The sequence below is a fragment of the Pteropus vampyrus genome, unplaced genomic scaffold (assembly GCF_000151845.1).
Source record: "Pteropus vampyrus isolate Shadow unplaced genomic scaffold, Pvam_2.0 Scaffold72, whole genome shotgun sequence".
Classification (NCBI taxonomy): Eukaryota; Metazoa; Chordata; class Mammalia; order Chiroptera; family Pteropodidae; genus Pteropus; species Pteropus vampyrus.
Window position 1 is genome coordinate 2,295,849 of NW_011888853.1, and position 20,434 is coordinate 2,316,282.

The 20,434-nt window shown below is 56.4% G+C and overlaps 1 protein-coding gene across 6 annotated transcripts in view; it reads left to right on the plus strand.

The window, feature by feature from the left end:
• The window catches only part of UNK (unkempt family zinc finger), a 30,860-nt gene extending 11,424 nt beyond the window's left edge, over positions 1-19,436 (plus strand). For 4 of the 6 annotated variants that reach the window (XM_011361954.2, XM_023531703.1, XM_023531704.1 and 1 more), the window contains 15 exons: positions 5,637-5,846; positions 6,858-7,034; positions 7,185-7,315; positions 7,807-7,942; positions 8,462-8,579; positions 9,595-9,679; positions 10,873-11,015; positions 11,464-11,664; positions 12,220-12,285; positions 12,773-12,947; positions 13,815-13,916; positions 14,003-14,191; positions 16,402-16,583; positions 17,121-17,378; positions 17,981-19,436. In XM_011361954.2, coding sequence (XP_011360256.1) covers positions 5,637-5,846; positions 6,858-7,034; positions 7,185-7,315; positions 7,807-7,942; positions 8,462-8,579; positions 9,595-9,679; positions 10,873-11,015; positions 11,464-11,664; positions 12,220-12,285; positions 12,773-12,947; positions 13,815-13,916; positions 14,003-14,191; positions 16,402-16,583; positions 17,121-17,378; positions 17,981-18,136 — 2,329 coding nt within the window. In that variant the 3' untranslated portion in view covers positions 18,137-19,436. Of the gene's footprint in view, positions 1-5,636; positions 5,847-6,857; positions 7,035-7,184; positions 7,316-7,806; positions 7,943-8,461; positions 8,580-9,594; positions 9,680-10,872; positions 11,016-11,463; positions 11,665-12,219; positions 12,286-12,772; positions 12,948-13,814; positions 13,917-14,002; positions 14,192-16,401; positions 16,584-16,951; positions 17,101-17,120; positions 17,379-17,980 lie in introns of those variants that run through there. The other 2 variants (XM_023531702.1, XM_011361955.2) reach the window with 2 other exon arrangements.
• Positions 19,437-20,434: the final 998 nt, after the last annotated feature.

The window sequence follows — 20,434 nt, forward strand, 5'->3', positions numbered from 1 at the left end:
ACAAGTTTACGAAGCTTATGAAAATGTAAGGTGTTTAAAGCCTGCAGTTATTCATTGTATTGTTCATCAGCAGTTACCTCGCAGAAAATATTTGAATCTATCTTGTGTTAATGAACCATTAGGATCAGTGCTAAACTTCACTTTCTCCTGTGGACTTAATCATCATCAGTTCCATGAGTTTTTGTCAGACATCAGAAACTGAATACTCCGACATGCCCTTACTACACGAGTTTGGTGGCTTAGCAATGATAAAGTTTTCTTGTAATTCTTTGAGTTCAGGGCTGAGATGGGAATTTTTCCAAATGAGAAGAATTATTCTCAACTGCTGTATGACGGATGACTTTGGAAATTAGTTTTTGCTGCAGACTTCATAATGTTTTTAATGAATTCACCCTAAAATTACAAGGCAAAACATTGCTTATGTGCAAACCTTCTATTGCAGTAAAGTTATTTTAACTAACATTTGAATCGTAAGTCATGTCAAGCTGCCTTATACACTTCCTACGCTGTCAAAAGTGAAAACAGGTGAGATCTCCATTCCTACACGGCTTTACTGTGGAGATGGTTTCCACACCGAACCATCCTAGCAGTGATTTTGCATCCTCGTAGGGATTGGAAGGACATTGAAGTATTTCAAAACCCATTTACCTGTGCCACTAAGGAGTTTACACCGAACCTTCAATTGGAAGTGATTTAAAGGCAAATGTAAATGTCTTCTAAGAGACAAATATGCTCAGTTAAAATCATGTTTGTGAAATGATAACTATTTGGCAGTGCCTAGTTATGTAAAAGACATTTGCAAAGATGAAATATGTAAAATCTTACTACAGAATTAGCCCTAAGATGAACATTTGTAATTTTGATGAAAGGGAACCTCAACCTGACAAATGTTATCTCCTCAAATCCATTCTTATTAGTAGCCCTGTATCACCAAATTGTAGCCAATTATCATACTTTGAATTTCATCAATAAAAAATTTGTGGAAATTTGTTTTTTCTCTCGTTATGTAAGTACCTACATAATATCCTCGATTTGGCCTCTTGGCCAAATACATCTGGTCCTTTACAGAAAAAGTTTTTTGACCCTGCCCTAGAATTTATTTTGTCATTGGGGAGGGGAGCAGGTCAGTGGCAGTGGTCAGAGTGAGGCCGTGCTAAACACTGTTCTGGAAGCAGCGGGGAGCTAGCTCCAGATTAAAACATCAGCTACTTTATCCTCATTGCATCTAAACTTGACGTTTTCCTGTCAGCCATCTGTAATGCTTTTCCGTTTACTCAGTTTGTTCACATAGTCCTCACGCTCCTCCCCAGGAGAGAGTAGAACTCTCAGACCGACAAATCTAAGTAAGACAACTTGGAATAGGATTTAAAGTTAAGCTGGAAGTTGAGCTGGTAGCAGTTTAGCACTTGATTTGACACCTCCTTCAGAGCGATGTGATTTACTGAATTGTTAATCCCCTCTGTGTCATCACTGTTGGCTTTAGTGGGGCAATTGATTGAATCTAGATTTCGAGTAGCCTGATTTTTGCTGTGTTTTAGCATTTCGGAAAATAGTAAATGTTGAAAATCTTTGATTTTTTAAAAAACTGGGTGCACTTATTGGATTTTAAAAGTTTTTAGAGAAGTATTAGTAGTTTTGTAAAGTGGTTTAGCAGTAAAATATGCTGTGATGCTATCTGTAAAAATACTGGGGAAAAAATTTACCAAAAGGCTAATAACATTATTAATGGTGGGATGAAGGGTAATTTTTCCCTTTTCTCCATTTTCCAAATTTTTTATAAGTGGGCATGTTACTTTCATAGTACTCTTTTATAAGTAAACCATTAATAGTGTAATGAACGTGATGTCCTGAAAAGGAGTGAAAGATGGTTTTGATTTAAAGTCAGACCCCAGTGGGGCAATTATGAAGGCACTGCTCCTCAGTCAAGGTGCAGCTCTGACCAACTGCAGTGTCCCTCCAAGCTTCATCGAGCCCTTCTGCTGGTCAAAGGTGTGGCTTTCTCTGACAGACTCATTCCTCGGGCCTGAATGGTTTCTTGACTCACCCTGGCCACAGTAGGTCACCAACGCCTCTCAATTCAAAGCTAGTCTAGGTTCATTGACTTTTATCCTTGAGAGCGGGTATTCCTGAGGGAAGGGAGTGTAAAGAATTAGTCCTATGGCGCTGTGCCCTCCCCAGATCGTGGAGGAGGAGAGAAGGTGGTTGGCGAGTCTTCCCTTCTTGGTCGGACCCCAGGGCTTCTTGGGTTTCCTTAGAGCTGGTTGAATTGAACAGTGAATCTCAACCTGTTTCTTTGATCTTGTGCTTTTAAATCTTTAAAATGGAAAGATGGATTGGAGATTAACAGTTGCGCATTTCCACTGAAAATTCTTTTCATTTCAATCTGTGAAAATAGAAAAGAGTGATTCCTAAGTCGTTTTCTCCTGGACACTGCATTGCCCATTCGCGCAAGATTGGAGTGGGAGAGGAAACGTGGCAAATTCTAACCAGTTTGCTTCCTGGGTAGTGAATGGTAAATTCCATTAATGGCTTACGCAGAAGGTTAGAAATTTCTCTCATCTGTTTATAGTTGGTTGAAAGGGGGCTCTCTGCTTGTCTAGATTTGGTCATTTGGCCCTGTCACGAGAGGCCTTTCTGCAGGGCAGTCTGCTCTATCGGCTGAGTGACAGGTTTCCTGCATCGTAGTGCTTTTCACAAGGAAATAGAATTGGGCTTCCAGCTGTCAATCAGCGTTCTTCCTGCTGGCAGCATCGTGAAACTTGGTATTGTTTTGTGGTCTTTGTTCTTTCTGTAACATTTTCATTTCTTGTTATAGTCATTCAGCTGAGTTGGTCTTGAGTTTTTACATGCTTGCTATCAAGGACTATAATTTAATAGTAGAGAAGTACACGTTACTAATGTGCAGTACAGGGTAAGGGCTATAAGAAATGTTTAGAGAGTGCTGTAAAAACTTAAGAGATGATACCTTTTAGCTGGGGGCAAGGACAGGAGGGAAAGGAAGAGGCTAAGGAAGGCTTCATGGAGGTGGTGGCATTAGAAGATTCATTATTGAATTTAGCCTTGAAAGGTTTCTACAGGTAAGGAAGGGACAATGAGCAAAGGCAGGGAGGGAAGTTAAAGCTCTATTTGTAAGACACCAAGGACTCCAGCTGAAATGGAGAGGAATCCAGGGAAATGAGGCTAGACAAGTACACTGGGCCAGACGGGTAGGGCCCAAAATGCCAGGCTGAACAGTTAGCGTTTATCAGTGACTACTGGGGAAAGCCGAAGGCTTTGGAGGAGGTAAGAATTAAATTTGGGCTCTAGGAAGAATAGCACTATGCAGTGTAAATTGTATGGGAGAGGCTGGAAGCAAGATCGGTTTATTAAAAGGAACTAAGTCCCTCGCCTGTGGCAGTGGGAATGGAAGTGAAGAGGCTTAAAATGAGGTAATCTGTTGCCTCTGTGTCTGTCCCTGAGAGAGCTGGAGTCCTTGTGGAGCCCTGGCATCTGCATGCGGCACTATGGACATGGCTGTCACAAGGAAGCAGGCTCGCCAGGACCCTTTTTTCCCCACGAGGACATATTTCACTTTATCTGATGTCCTGTGTTTTAATCTGACAATCCTAACCACTCCTCCTCTCTGCTCTGGCCCTGAGTTCAGCTTCCTCCTCTCCCATTTCCCACCTCTTCCCTCCTGAGTTACTCTCCTGGTTGGTCCAGAGTCGGGTAGAGTATGTGCTGCCCAGGAGGGCTTAGTTTGGGGGAAGGGTGTCTCAATTCAGTGCCGGGCTTTAGTACCTATGTACAGCATGAGGCACAGCTTTCTGTCGAAGCAGACAGGGAGGCAGGAAGAAAGCCCTTACATTCCGATGCCAAAGGGGGCAGGAGAGCATCCGGCTCTAGGGAGCCTTTCAGGTTTCTGCCTGGTGTCTCAGAATATACTTGGGTCTGGGAGATGATACTCCTGAACTCGGCTCCTCCCACACCTCACCCCATCCTCATTTCCCCTTCTCAACTCCTCTCCTACCTCACCCACGTCCCACAAAGGTACTTGGAGCTCTTGGACCCAGACAGACTTTCTAAGGTCATACTGTTCCCTTTGCCTAAAACACCCTTCCTGCATTCTGTCCCGCCAGCGCCGCTCCTTCCCTGGCCCCAGCCCGGCCTAAGTGTCCTTACTCTGGGTTCCCAGAGAACCCTGAGCAAACCTCCCTCATGACTTTTTCCACACTTGATTGGTTCCGCCTGTTACTGGTGTGTCTCCTTGGAAACGCAGGCGCTCTCTGGACAAGGAGCTCCTTCATCGGTGCCCTCAGTGCTCATCACCATGCCTGCACCTAGTAGGTGCTCCATAAGTATGTGCTAAATGGACAATAGGACTCTGTTTGGAAGCTTCACTGCCCCTTAAAGCCCTATTTGTGTTCCTCAGGGAGCACCAGCCCCAGCCCCCCACCCAGCCCACACACCTGGGCACTTCTCCACACTTCAAGGCTGGGAGGATTTTCAGCACTTTTTATTAGCATAAAAGAAAACTTACTTGGAAAGTCTCAGCCCTGGACTTAACTGTCCCCTCACCTTTCATATGCCCAGACTAGTAAGGCCCTGAGTATCCTGGCAGGAGCCAGAGATGTGGACCTTACTGTCCCGTGTCCTCTGTCCCGTGTCCTCCAGCTCCGGGCACTGCTCTAAGCCCAGACAGTAGCTTCAGGTCAGAATGTTGCTCATTCCACACTTCCTTCTGCACACGGCCTTCCGTGCCTTCTAGAACCATCCTCGCTGGCATTCACCTGCATTGTTAGGGCATGAGAAAGTGAATAAAGAGAACTATGCTCCCTGCCTGACCCCAAATCTAAGAAACCCTCCACTTGGACACACACAGTGAACAAAAACAGGTGGACGGTATGGTTTGTAAGTGGGTAAGCGGGTCTGGGGCCCTCCACCGGGTAGTGCGTGGGAGAGGAGCTTTGGGGGTGTCTTGGCTGTTACATACAAAGCAGGAGAGAGACGAAAGTTGGGATGAGGCCAACAAGACAGAACCTCCAAGCCCCCAGGTTAGGGTGCAGATAGTCCCAGCTGCTGCAGGTAGGTACTCATTTGAGGAGATGGGGGACAGGCAAGGCTGAGACAATATGAGCTCCTTCCCCAACCTACCTGGGTAGTGCTAGGAAATGGCTCTGGGGGGAGGCAGGCAGACAGGAACCATCTGAGTCAGTCCAGAGGGATGTCACCCGGACTTTCAGTTCCAAAGCAGCAGCCTCCCTGGCCCTCAGCCTGGAGCCCCAGCCCTGCAGAACAGGTGGGGCCTGCAGGAAGTGAGGGAGGCTCCTCATGCTCTATGCAGCTCTTTGTCTGAGCAAGCCCAGGGAGGGCTCAGAGAACCAGGCTACGGATAAGCCCCCTCTGGTCACCATGGCAGACAGCTGACCGCTGAGGACCCTGTGATCTGCAGCTCCTTCGGGCCGGCTTAGGACCTGGGGATTGGGAAAGAGCCACGTGCTGGGGTCCAGCCTTAGCTCTGGGCCTCTTCTGGTGTCCCAAGGAAACTAGCACCCCAGAGCAGGGCCCTCAGGGGACTTGGTAGCTAACTTTTTGCTGGGAAACGAGGGGTTTCACTCCGCGCTCCCGGCCCACCCAACGCGGGGCCATCCCTGCAGGTACCTAAAGGAGTTCCGCACAGAGCAGTGCCCGCTCTTCGTGCAACACAAATGCACCCAGCATCGGCCCTACACCTGCTTCCACTGGCACTTCGTGAACCAGCGACGACGCCGGTCCATCCGCCGTCGGGACGGCACGTTCAACTACAGCCCCGACGTCTACTGCACCAAGTACGACGAGGCCACAGGCCTCTGCCCGGAGGGCGACGAGTGAGTGCCCCCCACCCAGCCTGCCCTCAGAGGAGCCCCGTGTCTCCTGGGTCAGTTGCCCTCAGAGTAGGCCAGGCGGAGTCTGAGAAGCCAGCCCGAGGCTGCTTTTGGGGGAGACTGCCTGCAGCCTGGCCTACCTTCCTATGGCCTGGACCTGGGCTCTGGGGGAGGTCCCTTCTCCTTTCTCCACTTTCGAGAAACCCTACACAGGCCTTCTGCTAAGCCTCAGGGCCACGTCTGCACTAAAGTGGCTTCCTGGGCCTTCCGTCATGGTCCCCTGCAAGTCACAAGAACCCTCTGAGGCCTGCCACCACCCACACCATCCCCTGCAGTTCCCAACGAGGCTGGCTGTTGAGAGACAGAGCTCCTCCAGTCTCCCATTTTGCTGACCCTAAATAGTTTACCACAACACCCTGTGATGAGACAGGGCACAACGCAAACAAACAAGGAGGTGGCAGACTCGGAAACATCACTGAGAGGGGACATCCAGTAACCCTGTTTGTCATCTGTTTAAATCTACCTTGCAGAGGTGGTGCTGGGAGGTGCTGCTGGGGCTTCTGCGGGCACAAGTCACTGAACCACCCCTACACCAGCACCCCTCTTTCTCACAGAGGTCAAGGCTTGCTGACCCCTCCCCCAGCTTGATGAAGCCCTCGGGGCATGAGGCCTTTTGTCTCTCTGAGAACCCGTGATCTGGGTAGCATTTCTTCTCCCAGGAGTGCTCCTCTCTGGAGCTTCCCTGGGACCGCCCAGGGCCTTGGCCGAGTGGCCTTCGAGAGGACTTGCTGAGCAGGCTGAAGTGGGAGTGCCAGGCCCTGTCAGGCCCCCCCCCGCAGGCTACTGCCGCAGCGCCCAGCTGGCAGCGGCAGAGTAGTCTGTTCCCGCAGCAAGGCTCATTGCGTTCCTCCTTGACCCGCCAGCAGTGCCCCCTCCGGTCGGGGGGAAAGGGCAGGGGCTGGCAGTCCAGGCTGCAGGGAACAAAGGTGAGTGACCCCCACTTCCGTGTTTCAGGTGCCCATTCTTGCACAGGACCACAGGGGACACTGAGCGCAGGTACCACCTGCGCTACTACAAAACTGGAATCTGCATCCACGAGACAGACTCAAAAGGCAACTGCACCAAAAACGGCCTGCACTGCGCTTTCGCCCACGGGCCCCATGACCTCCGCTCCCCCGTCTACGACATCAGGTGGGCTGGACTCTGCACTGGGCTGATGGCTGTGGGCCGGGGTGGGGGCCTGGCTGCTGACACAGTGAGTACCACAGGTGGAGTGCAAGGCTGGCACTCTGGGTCCTTCCGCCTCATGCCCCTTCCCCGCTCCCTGTCTCCTCCTCTCAGGGAGCTCCAGGCCATGGAGGCCTTACAGAACGGCCAGACCACAGTGGAGGGCAGCATAGAGGGTCAGTCGGCTGGCGCTGCGAGCCACGCCATGATAGAGAAAATCCTCAGTGAGGAGCCACGGTGGCAAGGTAAGGGTGGCCACACAGATGGCCAGGCCCCCTCCCATCGGATGTCTGTCCTCGCCCCTCTCCTGCCCGTAGCTGCCCTGAGGATTGGCTCACCACCACCTACTGCTTTCTGCACCCCAAGCCACCACCTCTGCTGGGAGGTGCCTGCCCCCTCATCCCACCTGACTTCCAGCCAAGCATAGGCTCGTCATTCGGGGGCACTTCTAGGGGAGTTCCCCCAGACACGCCTTGCCCTGCTCCCATCACCCAGGTGCTCTCCCCACACAGACGCGTACATGTGTTTGCGAACCTCCTACGGGTGCCTTTTTCACCCTGTGAGCTGCGAGTGTCTCCAGTGGAGGGTGGCGTCACCTTACTTCTCTACCTCCTGGGTTATCTCAGTCTGGGCGTTGGCCAAAGAGGAGGTGGTCCTGTTCATACCTCTCCTGGAAGCCTCAGCTCCTGGACTCCTGCCCCACCTACCTGACCCCTGCCTCTGGCCCCCTGTGCAGAGACTGCCTACGTGCTGGGGAACTATAAGACGGAGCCGTGCAAGAAGCCCCCGCGGCTCTGCCGCCAGGGTTACGCCTGTCCCTACTACCACAACAGCAAGGACCGGCGGCGGAGCCCCCGGAAACACAAATACAGGTCTTCTGGCCCAGGCAGGCCGGCCGCGGGCGGTGGGGCTGGCAGGGATGGGATCACGGCAGGGCTGCTTCCCCTGTGCACTCAGGGAGGCAGGGAGGCCAGCCTGAGGATTCCAGGATGGCCGGGTGCAAGGGGTGGGGGGTAGTCAGGATGGCTGAATGATGGGGAGCCTGCCGGGATCCTCTGCCACGTGAAACGAGGGTCTGGCAGTCTCTGAGACCCCTTCGGTTCTGATGCAGAGGGGCGTCTGCCAGGGCCGGGCCGTGGCGGGGGCGTGTGCTGGTGGCTGCAGCCTGGCTCGCCTTGGCCTGCACGGAGCTTGGTGGGAGGCCCCGGCTGAGGGAGTGAACCCGTGTCCTCAGCGGTGCAGCCAGGCTGGGCCAGAGCAGCAGAGCCTGGCTTCTGGCCCCTCGAGGCGGGGAGACCAGAGAGGGGCCCTGAACAGGGATCGAGCTGGCATCCCCCAAACCCTAATCTGTCCCTCTTGCGTCCATCTGACCCACCCTCTCGTTGGACCAGGTCGTCTCCATGTCCTAACGTAAAACACGGGGACGAGTGGGGAGACCCCGGCAAGTGCGAGAGCGGAGACGCCTGCCAGTACTGCCACACCCGCACGGAGCAGCAGTTCCACCCGGAGGTGGGCTCGAGCACGGGCAGCAGGGGCCGGGTCCTTCGAGGGTGTGGGCGGCTCAATTTATCCTCTGGGAAGCAAGGGGAAAGGGAGGGAGGGTCTGAGCAGATGCTGGCAGAACCCCCCGACTCCATCCTGGGAGAGGGATTCGTAGCCACAAGACCCCCAACAAGCAGTGCCTAAAAGGAGCCCCACACCTCGATTTGGCATCTTCCTGTGTTCTGAGCCCACACTCCCCAAGTAGCCCTGTGCTCCCAGCTTGTTTCCCCTGGGCCTCCTGACAGGGAGGGCGTGTCCTGGGCCTGGGGACCTGGCCATCCTGGGCTTTGCACTACTCATGGGGCTTACAATCCAGTGATACCAGGATTTAAAAAATAAGAAAGCCCCTAACAGCTGTCCTGTTCCGGACCAGAACCTAAGGTGTGAGCAGCCTCCCCGATGCAGTGCCCCAGCCCGCCGGCCCCACTGGGTGGCCCTGAGCCATATCAGTGTGCCAAGATCTTGTGTAGGGAACATTGAGGCACGTGCTGTCCCTTGCCCAGTTGCATGGAGGCCAGGATACCCTGAGATGGACATGTGGACAGAGCCTACCTTATGTGGGCTGCAGACAGCAGGGTGGAAAGTCAGGCCCAGCATAGAGCCCACCCCAGGGTGCCCCAGGGTAAGCGGGTGCTACTTGTGATCTTGGCTCCCTGAACACCCAAAGGTACATTCAGAGGTCACAGCCCTGGCCAAGACCCCGAGCACAGAGCAGCATGGAGAAGATCCCTTTGAGAGCTGTGTCAGGGCTGGTTGGATCTTTGACCCCAGAGGGGAGGTGTCCTTGGTGCGGGACAATTTCCTTATCTATAAAGAGTGTCAGTTTAAGAAGTTGATAGGGAGAGACTTAGAGAAGTGGCATGGAACAGGGAGGGGAGAGAGATCGATAAGCTAACTCACCCATCTGAAGACACCCATGCCTGCCTGTCCCTCTCAGCCCAAGCCTGACCCACCTCTGCTCTGCTCTGCTCTGCCCCTCCAGATCTATAAATCCACCAAGTGCAACGACATGCAGCAATCAGGCAGCTGTCCCCGAGGACCTTTCTGCGCCTTCGCCCACGTAGAACGTATGCTGCCCCCATCGCCCTGAGCAGAGCCCGCTTCATCCTCAGGCAGGGGATGGCCCCTGCCTGCCTGCCAGCCAGCAGGGGGCCCTGTCCCCACTGGAAGTTCCATTCCCTACCCCACCTTGCCTCTCTGGAGCTGGCCTCAAAGCCCTGGAGTTTCCAAGGTCGTGAGACAGAGCAGGGACTGTGCCCCTGTCAGGCATTCATAGTCCCAGGCAGGGGGCACCCCCTCCAGAGCCCACTAGGCAGATCCCAGCAGCCATCCTGTGCTGTACCCATGGCAGACATCACTAATCACTCTGCCCTGCTGAGCCCTGCTGAGAGCAGAGCTGTCCAGTCAAAATATAACGCAACCCCTTCATGTCATTTTAGATATTCTAGTAACTACATTTTTAAAAACCAAAAGAAACAAATTAGTTTTAACCCATTATAAAGTATTATTTCAAAAATAATTCATATAAAACTCATCAAGACTTTTACTTTTTTTTCCCCATATAGTATCTAATGTGTATTTGAATAGCTGTTATACATTTTGATTCAGAGCAGCCACGCCCCTAGTGCTCACCAGCCGCACATGGCTTGTGGCCACCGTGTTGGACAGCGCAGCTCGATTCTCCACATTGCAGTCCAGACCCCACTGCCGATCTTGGAGATGGAGCTCGGGTTACAACCTGTGTCCACCCCGAGCCAGTGCTCTGGCTGCCTTTAACCCCTTCCCAGGCTCAGGCCTTCTCTGTGGGACGAGAGTGAGCACTGAGTACACTGAGGCTCCTGGGAAGGGCTAAGCGTATTCTTGGCACAGAGGTCCCCAGCCTTGGGCACCGTGACTGCTGATGAGGCAGCACAAAGAAGTGATTCGCATCTCAGCTTTGGAGTCACGTGGATTGGAGTTCAGATCCCAGCCTTTCTGTGTCCTAGCTCTGTCACCTTGGGAGATTTACTTTGCCTCTCTGAGCCTCAGTTTCCTTATCTGTGAAATGGAGACCACGATATTACTTATGTCTTCCAGTCATTGTGAAGATTCACAGTTAATACAAATTGCCTGGGACCTAGTAAGTGCTCAGGATCTTATACTCATAGAAATGAGGTAGGAGCCTCCCCTTTCTGTCCGGGGGGTGCATGGTCTCCTTTGAAGGAGACCTAGCTGCAGTGCTGGCTCAGGGCTTGCTGACACCGTGCCCGTCTCTTTGCAGAACCGCCCCTCAGTGATGACCCGCAGCCTTCCTCAGCTGTGTCCAGCCCCACCCAGTCGGGTCCCGTCTTGTACATGCCATCTGCTGCCGGAGACTCGGTGCCCGTGAGCCCCTCCAGCCCGCATGCCCCTGACCTCAGTGCTGTACGTGCCTGTCGCGGGGGGGCGGGGTAGCCACCATGCCTGCCTGGGAGCCAACACCTGCCTCTCATGTCCCCACCCCGTCTCAGCCTGTGCTTGGGGAAGAGGCCCCGGTGTCTGGCCTCAGGCCAAGGGGTTCTGCCCTTTTAACCCCAGGGTTCCTTTTTCTGTCGAAAGCTGGTGAGGGGTGGGGCATGGCGGTAGCGCCCCCAGAGCCTGCATCGGCCAGCCTGGGTAGAGCTGGTAGAAGGGACAAAGCCTTCTGTCACTCACCTCACATGCACACGACTTTCTCATGAGGTTCTGGGTCCCCTGGGTGGTCGTCGCTACCCATTGGCAGATGAAAATGGAACCGAGCCCCTTGCTAAAGAAGCGCCCTCTGAGGGAGGGTTGGGGGACGCCGCGGCCCAGCCTGCGTTTGCCCACCAGCCTACTCCCTTCTTCTCTGCAGCTCCTCTGTAGAAACAGCAGTCTAGGCAGCCCCTCTAACCTCTGTGGCTCCCCCCCGGGCTCCATCAGGAAGCCCCCGAACCTGGAAGGCATTGTCTTCCCTGGGGAGTCCGGCCTCGCCCCTGTCAGCTATAAGAAGGCTCCTGGCTTCGAGAGAGAAGACCAGGTGGGAGCCGAGTTCCTGAAAAATTTCAAGTGCCAGGTAAGGGACGAGAGGGGCAGCCCAGTGAGGTTAGCCTTCTCCATGGAGGGCTGGCCTGGCCTGGCTTTGGGCAGTATGAGTAAGAGCTAGGAGGCCCATGTCCTCAGCCTCTTCAAGACTGAGCAGAGTAAGGTCCTCCCATTCTACAGATGAGGACAGGAAGCCTAGGGAGGCTCCGCGCCTCACCCAGCGTCGCTGAGCCCGGGCAGGGATTCCTGCCTTGGTCTTCTGAACCCACATCCGGTCTTTTCCCTGCTCTGTGCTGCCTCGGTGGAGTGGCAGGGCCTTGGGGAGCGGGACAGAGGGGTCCCTAATGAGCTTATCTGAGACTTGGAGTCACTTGGGAGGAGAGGAGCAGCCCCCCTGGTTCTGAGGGTAGGGAAAGGAGCAGGGGCACGGAGGGAGAACAGGGGGCATGCGTGCGAAGGGGGTTTGCACGACAGGTGTCTGCAGCCTTAGTGAGCCATGGCAGGTTGATGCTTGGGAGGACTCCTGGACTTGGGGCCCCTCCCTGGCACCACGTTCATCTCGTGCTCCCTGACCTTTCTCTCTCAGGCCAAGTTAAAACCCCACTCACTAGAGCCCAGGAGTCAAGAGCAGCCTCTGCTTCAGCCCAAACAGGTATTGAGCTCTCAGCCCCCTTCTGGCACCTGCTGTGGTTGGGACAGACCCAAAACCCCAGAAGGCTGCAGGGAGAGGGAGGCACTGCTTTCTCAACAAGCCGAGGTCAGGACTCAGGTGGGACCCGACCCCCAAATCCAGAGAGGGTGGGGTCAGGCCCTGGAGCCCCTCACCTCCTGGACTCACTCATCAGTCAGTCAAAAAATACTGACTGAGCATCTATACTGTGCCAGGCCCTCGACTCACTTCTCCCTCCCCCATGCGGACTTTGGGGGGTAAGTGGGCCCTGCAGCCTCCAAGCCACACCCCTCCAACTCAGTCTCTCAGCAAGGTGTCAAGTGGGTGGGGCCCCGTCTGGGCCTGAGGGTAACCACATGAGGGCCGGGATGCCCCATTTCTCTCTGCCTCCCTTAGCCCTCGCCTCTAGCCCCTGGCCACAGCCTCCTGGGCGGGCATCCCATTGCCTCTCCTCACTCTCTCGTTGCAGGACATGCTGGCCATCCTCCCCGTGGGCAGCCCCCTGACCTCAAGCATCTCTTCTAGTATCACCTCTAGCCTGGCAGCTACTCCCCCCAGCCCCGCTGGCACCAGCAGTGTCCCCGGCATGAACGCAAACGCTCTGCCCTTCTACCCCACCAGCGACACAGTAGAGTCGGTCATAGGTAATCAGGCCGTTTCTGTTGCCAAGTCCAGGAGAGGGTCTGGAGTCAGAGATACTAGGTCTCCGGAGTGACTCTCAGACCAGCATGCTGGTCACCTTAGACATCTGATTGGGGGTCAGCGGGTGGGCGCTCGGGGGCTTTGAGCTAAAGGGAAGATGAGCTCAGGGTCTAGAGCCGAGACTAGCCCTTAGAGCGGATTAGAAGTGGCCTCTTTTCCTGGGCGAGCATGGTGCCATTTCGTGTGTGTCGTTCGGCCCCCATCCTCTCACTGGGTTTCCTTGTGCAGTGAACAACCCGCACAGCTGTCCTCAGTTCCTGCTCTTTCCTTTCAGCAGTCATTCATGGGCTCCACCCTGTGCCGGGTCCTGTCACAGGCACTGGGGTTACAGGCATGGAGACTTGCTTTTCTTGCCTTCAGGGAGGGACACTGTTCCTACCCTCCCGGTCCAGTTCAACAGAGTGCAGTGGCACTTGTCCAGCACCATGCATCGGCCACTGAGGGCCCAGAGATGAGCCTGCCTTCCGCGGGAGACGTAACAGCAGGAGACAAGACCTCTGTCAGAGTAGGAACCCTGGATTAGGACTCGATTCCCCTGAGGTATCCAGAAAGGCTTCAGAATGGAGAGCCATTTGAGCCGGACAGGGCTAGGCGGACAGTGTCAGGGGTCGGTGTGACAGGAGCAGCTCGATCACAGGCAGAGGCCCCAGAGAGGACAGGTCATGTGGGACTTGATCATGAAGGTGAGGCAGGGACAGGAGATGAGATAGTAGAGAGCAGGTGGGTCTAAGAGGCGAGGCCTCGAACCTCAGGGTCGTGTGGGCCCTCGGGAGGCCGGGAGGCTCATACCCTGATGGCTCTGTCCCTAGAGTCCGCCCTGGATGACCTGGACCTGAACGAGTTTGGGGTGGCCGCCCTAGAGAAGACTTTCGATAACAGCACGGTGCCCCACCCAGGCAGCATCACAATTGGTACTGGCCGCAGGTGGGCGGGTGGCGTGCGAGGGCTCCGAGGCTCCCCTGCCCTCACTCACCCGCCCTCCCGGCCTCTCTTGCAGGTGGCAGTTTGCTGCAGAGCTCTGCGCCCGTGAACATCCCTGGCTCCTTGGGCAGCTCTGCCTCCTTCCACTCAGCATCGCCGTCCCCTCCTGTCAGCCTCTCCTCACACTTCCTGCAGCAGCCCCAGGCCCACCTGAGCCAGTCAGAAAACACATTTTTGGGGACCTCAGCATCACACGGATCTTTGGGTAAGAAGGGGTGTGGCTCCCTGAGACCCGGGACAGGACCCAGGCGTTGGAAGGTGCCTTTGGCTGCTTTGGCGTGGCTGGAGGCCGTGCAGCGTGAAGGGCAGAGTAGGGGCTCTGGGGCTGGAGGGGAGTCAGGTCCCTGCCCCGCCACCCCCTTAGCTGTGTGGTCTGGTTGAGTGACTTGGTCTCTCTGCCTTAGTTTCTTTTGCTGTAAAATGGATATAAGGACACACGCATCTCACGAGGTGGTTGTGAGGCTTGAACAAATTAACTTGAGGGAAGTACTGGGCACAGGGCCACTGCACATAGTGAGAGGCAGTGTCCTCGGAGCCACCACGGCCGAGTTCTGTTCTTCACACCAGCGGCAGTTCCGCAGAGGCCCTTGGAGCTCCCGGAGGTGGACTCACCACAGCCAGGTTCGCAGGAGGCCAAGGGAGCGGTCTGAACAGGTTCAGCCCAGGCTCAGGTGGCCTTCCTGGCAGGCAGGGGCACCAGAGAGATCCAGCTCCAGCCCCGAAGGCCGCTGGCTGAACACAGAACTAGAACGATGGGGACCGAGGGTGCTGGAGGGCACATCGGGGCACAGCGGTTAGTCGTGTGGCGTGCAGACCCGCAGGCTCCGCTCCCACGTGCAGGCCCCTCGGCTTCGCGTGTGTGGGGCCGGCGTGTGTGTTCGCTGAGCTAACAGACTTAAACGCGTTGTAAAGCCTAGCGCCCACCCTGCCACCCCTCGCCGCGGCTGCTGCTCTTACCTCCCTTCCCCCAGCAGCTATTCAGGGAGCTCAGAAATCCCCACCCTGAGGCTGCTGGGCGTCCTGGTCACACCGAGCCACCGAGCTGCCCTTTGACTTTCTGACCAGCCACGTTTGGGCCTTTCCCTAACGTCGCTCCGGAGATCAGGGCAGCACACCGCTTTCTGAGCACCTTTCCAGTGTGAAAGTGTTGACGCTGTCAGCCTCAGATGCTTGGTGGCATACTTGTCTGACTCGTTCCACGTTCTGGAGGCGTCTCGACTGCAGCCCTGCTTACTGGCCACCAGCCATTCCTTCCCCATGCAGTGACTGAGCAGTGTTATAGGCACGCTGTGAGCTCAGCGGTCCCTGCGGGCATGTAGCTGTGGCCTCCGGGGGAGGCAGAGGTGACAGACATTAGGTCATAGAGACTGGCACTGCTGTGTGCCATCAAAGGGCCGGGGTTCAGAATAACAGATGTGGTCGAGAGGGCCCTGGGGAGGTGGCTCCTCTCCAGGAGAGCAAATGCCATGTGCGTATGGAGTGTAGAGGAGAGGTGCCCGGGCAGAGCTTGCTGCTGTCAGTGTGTCAGTGGCGAGCCCGAGTTCCCGCCTCTGGGACAGGGCAGATAGGCTCAGAGACAGCGCACACCACAGACCTCCACCCAGGAGACGTCTGTCGTGTTGTGGGTGCTCTGGTGTTGCTTGGAAGACAGAGTGTCCTATATTCATTTGGTTCTGGAACATCCTGGCTGGATTAGGGGGAAAGGAACCAAGAAAGACGTCATTAGAATAATGCGTGTGGGCAGAACGAGGCCAGAGGAGGACGTGGGTCCCCTCTGGAAGATGGGGCCACGGAGCAGGCGCACGTGGCAGTAGTGAACATCTGTTGGATGAGCGTGCAGCATAGCTTACTGGAAAGAGTAGGCCTTGGGAGTCAGATGCCCCGACTGTACTGGCTCCCCCACTTACCGTTGGCGTGATTCTTGCTGACACATCTTGCCTTCGTTTCCTTGTCATAAAATGATGGGGATAGACCCAGGGGCTCCTTGAGCTCTTCCTGCTCCAGCTCTGCCATCATCTGAGGCTCTGGCCTACGTCATTTCTTCTGCATCTCCCAGGCCTCACATGAGGGCACAAGAAGACTCCCCTCCCTCCAGCCTAAAAGTGAAGTCACGAGCACAAATTGCCACCTTCATAGACCGCTCCCTATGGCATTCCCCAGGTCCCCTGAACCACCCTGTGGCATTGATGGGAACCTCGTTTTACAGATGAGGATGCCGAGACTCAGAACTTAAGTAGCAGCTGATAAGTAGCAGGTGGCACCACAGTAGATCCAACTCAACTGCAGCACCTACATGTTCCTGCAGAATTCTCCAGCCTGACCCTGCTGGAGCCTTGCGTGGCTGCCCCTGGAAGCCCCGGGCGGGACCAGGCAGGGCCCACCAGAGCACTGATGTGCCTCCCTTTCCCGGGGCAGGTCTGAACGGGATGAACAGCAGTATCTGGGAGCATTTTGCCTCTGGAAGCTTCTCCCCAGGCACATCCCCTGCCTTCCTGTCAGGGCCAGGGGCTGCTGAGCTGGCCCGGCTTCGGCAAGAGCTAGATGAAGCAAACAGCACCATCAAGCAGTGGGAGGAGTCCTGGAAGCAGGCGAAGCAGGTACTGGGCCCCACGCCTGCCCTCCCCAGGGCCTGGTGGCATCCACCTTGAGCCCATAGCCAGAGTGGGGGAGGTCGGGGTCCTGGAGAACAGGGCAGAAATTCAGTTTGGTTCTCTCTCCTTGTATAGAAAGACTTGCCTTGACAGTCAGGACCCGGGGGTGGCTGGTGTCCCAGACCTGGAGCTCCCTCTGTGAGCTGCCTGTGTGGTCCGGTCCCACAGCACCACTTGCCTCTCCCCAGAAGCCCTGGCTCTCCAGGGCTCCAGTCCAGGGTTCTAGGTTCTGAGATGGGCCCTCTGCTGGGCCCAGCCCCCTTCCCCGCCCACAGAGGGTCTCTTGCAGGTCCTGAAACCTCTCTTCTCTGCAGGCAGCATCAGCCTCCTCCCTGCCCCCTCCCCAGACCGCTGACCCAGCTCCCCATCAGGCCCTGCTGCAGCCACAGTGACTCATACAGGCTCCTGGAGATACACTCTCAAGGGGCAGGGGGGCAGGGGCAGGGGGCCATCGTGACGAGGTGCTGCGTGTTGGGCCCACAGGCTTGTGATGCCTGGAAGAAGGAGGCAGAGGAGGCTGGCGAGCGGGCCAGCGCAGCAGGCGCGGAGTGCGAGCTGGCCCGGGAGCAGCGGGACGCACTGGAGGTGCAGGTGAAGAATCTGCAGGAGGAGCTGGAGCGGCTGCACTCGGGGCCCGAGCCGCAAGCCCTGCCCACCTTCTCCGACCTGGAGGCCCTCTCGCTGTCCACCCTCTACTCCCTCCAGAAGCAGCTGCGGGCCCACCTGGAGCAAGTGGACAAGGTCAGCCCAGGGTGAGGGAGCCCCGGCTGGGGTGTACAGCGGCCTCAGCCGGTTTGGACTCTGGTGGGTCCACACTGCTCCAGGGATGGCCACCGTCCTTCTGAGAGCCTCTGCCCAGCAGCTGGGCCAAAATGCCAGCCTGCTGGCGAATGTCACTCACTGGGGAGGTGAGCGAGCGGGAGGCGGACGGTCCGTGCCCACCCCGGCACTTTGGAGCTGCGTCAGTCTGCCTGAGCCCCGAGTCGTAGCCTGACAGCTCCACTTGCCCTACCAACAGACATTCCGGGGCGTCTGTCTGGATTCCTAGGTGCCTGCTGGGCCCCCAGAGCAGCCTGGCGCAGTGAAAGAGTGTTCTGTGCTTCACTGGGCCTTCGGCAGCCGGCCCCCCGACCCCCTGGGCTCTGACTCCCCTGCCCTCAGCTCGCAGCCCAAACCGAAAGCGGCATTTGGGAGCCTTGAAGTGACCAGCCTGAATCTAACCCTGCTCTGTCACTTGTCAGCTGGGTCCTGCGAGCTTTGCGCCTCAGTGTCCTCATCCTAAGAGGGCTGAAATGAGAGTTGAAGGAAACAGGCCAGTGACCGCAGTGTCCCTTTCCCCACAGGCCGTGTTCCACATGCAGTCGGTGAAATGCCTTAAGTGTCAGGAGCAGAACCGAGCGGTGCTGCCGTGCCAACACGCCGTGCTGTGCGAGCTCTGTGCCGAGGGCAGCGAGTGCCCCGTCTGCCAGCCGGGCCGGGCCCACGCCCTCCAATCGTGACCCTGCAGGCCTGGCCCCGGCCTGGCTCAGATCTTCTCACCTAGGACTTTTTAAAGTATATATATATATATGTATGTATGTATGTATGTATGTATGTATATGTATATGATTATGTATATGTATACATCTGTATGCGTGCAGGTATGCGTGGGCGGCCAGTGCGTGACCAGTGTCTGTGTGTATATCTGTATATAGATATAGACACACACTTTAAAACAGACTTACCAAGCACTTTTTAAAAGAAGAAACTATTTTGCAGTCCTCCCCCTGCCCGCTCCCTACCTTCCCCACGGTCCTCTCTTCTCCCACCAGCCTTTTGGCAGGGAATCTGTTTGTCTCTTTTTTTATGTAGGAACTAACTATTTTTAACTTCTTCCTGGGGCCTGAGCAGGGAAGGGTGGGAAGCTGGAAGGGGCCGCGGGGCGGGGACAAGCCTTCCGGACCGGCCCTGTTCACCCCACCTCCCCAGGCCAGGGCGAGAGCCAGGGGTGTAGAGCCCCCGAGCAGACCTGGTTCCCGGCTTCGAGGCCTGCGGGGGTGCTGGGGGTCCAGGCCAGCCTGGCTCCTGGGTTTACCAAATGTGTTTAGTTTGGGGCTGGTGGGCCCAAGCTGTGGGGCCAGCCCCGCTCCCAGCTCTGGGCCTCGATGCCTCTCGAGGGGCAACTACCCCTCAGGTTCCTGAGGCCAGGTGGAGAGGGTCTGCCTCCGTCCTCCCCGCTGCACTCCCAAAGCAGCCTCCCTGGCCCCAGGGCCACCTACGAGGCTGGCACTGCCCTCCGTCACCCCCCAGCTGCCTTCAGCTGCCCCCCCTCCTTCTGGCATGGCCCCGTGCTTTCCACCCCTCCCTCTGGCAGCTAGCAGGGCCGTTGGTAGGGAGGAGCTGCGGACCTGGAGGACCGGGGGCTCAGGCCCCGCCCTCCTCTCAGGAGGGCCCGTATGCATTCCTTGGTGCTCTCTGAGTGCAGCTGACGTCCCGCCCCAGTTGGGAGCGGACGCCCGTGTGCATGTGTGTGCGTGCCTGTCCGATGTATAGTGTGTCTTAGCTTCCATTTAAAAAATCGTTCTGTACAGAGAGATGCAGTGGGGGTGGGAGGGCAGAGTGGGTGGAGGGCGCCACCCCGATCCCGGCGCTGGGTGTCTGGGGTGGGAGCAAGAGCGCTGCAAAGGGTCTGGCCCCGGCACCCCCCTTGGGCTCAGCACGAAAGGGCTTTCGATGAATTAAGTGAAAACTTTCTTTTTTTTACAAAAATGCAAAATCAACAAAGCTCCAAACCTACTGGAAATAAAATATGAACTTGCAGGGGTAGCTTGTTTGCATGGGGTGAAGGGGAGTGGGGCCCCAGATGCGCACCCCGGAACTGCTGTCCCAGCCCAGGTTCCAGTCCCACCTGGACTGGCAGCCCTGCCTCAGCCCTGGAAAGAGCTGGTGCCCCCGCCCCTGAGGCAGGGCTGCTGGGTGGCTGCAGAGGCCTGGGTGAGCCAGGCCTGCTGTGGGGGATATGAAGGGGACACAGACCTCCAGCCCCATGACTCTCTTCAGGACTCCAGCTGCGGTCGCCACTGGTTTCTCAGAGCAACAGTGCCTTTCTCAAAGAAGCATCAAGAGAAACGTGGGTCCCAGAGGACGTGCCCCCCACTTCCACTCCACCTCTCCCACCCTGCCCCCTGAGGGCGGTGGGTCCCAGCCTTCAAGCTACCACCTCCCCCCGCCCCCGCCCCACTCTCAGCCGGCCTGCTAGGTGGTTGTGACAAAACACAGCTGTGGGCTCCTCGGTCTGAGATTCAGAGCTGACAGGGCCGTGGGGATGATCTCGGCTCTCCCACCATTCATACTCGATGTGAGCTCAGAGGTTAAGTGACAGCCAGATTCGCACAGCTAGAATCACAACCGGGCCTCAGGCTCAGACACCCAGCATGCAGGCCACCACCCCCCAGGGGTGGGACCCCGGTCCTCTGAGCCCTGCTGTTTAGAGCAGCCCCTGCACCCCTAGGAGGCCCCGGCTGGAGTTCCAGGCCCCTGTGTGGGGCAGCAACCACAGAAATAGATGTGCCTGGTAACGTTTTGTTCAAAACATTTGGCCCAAATACCAGCAGTGCTGATTGCCACAGCACCTGCTTCTGCATGAGCACCCCCACACCCACCTCCCCGCTCTGTGACATGAGCAAGTACAGGGTGGGCCAGACCCCAGGGGTGGGGGCAGCTCAAGGTGTCCTAAGGGCTGGGGAGGGGGCGGTTACATCGTGTAACTGCTATAGGCCCCACTGCAGGCCAACAGTATATTTGCTAAGAGGACAATG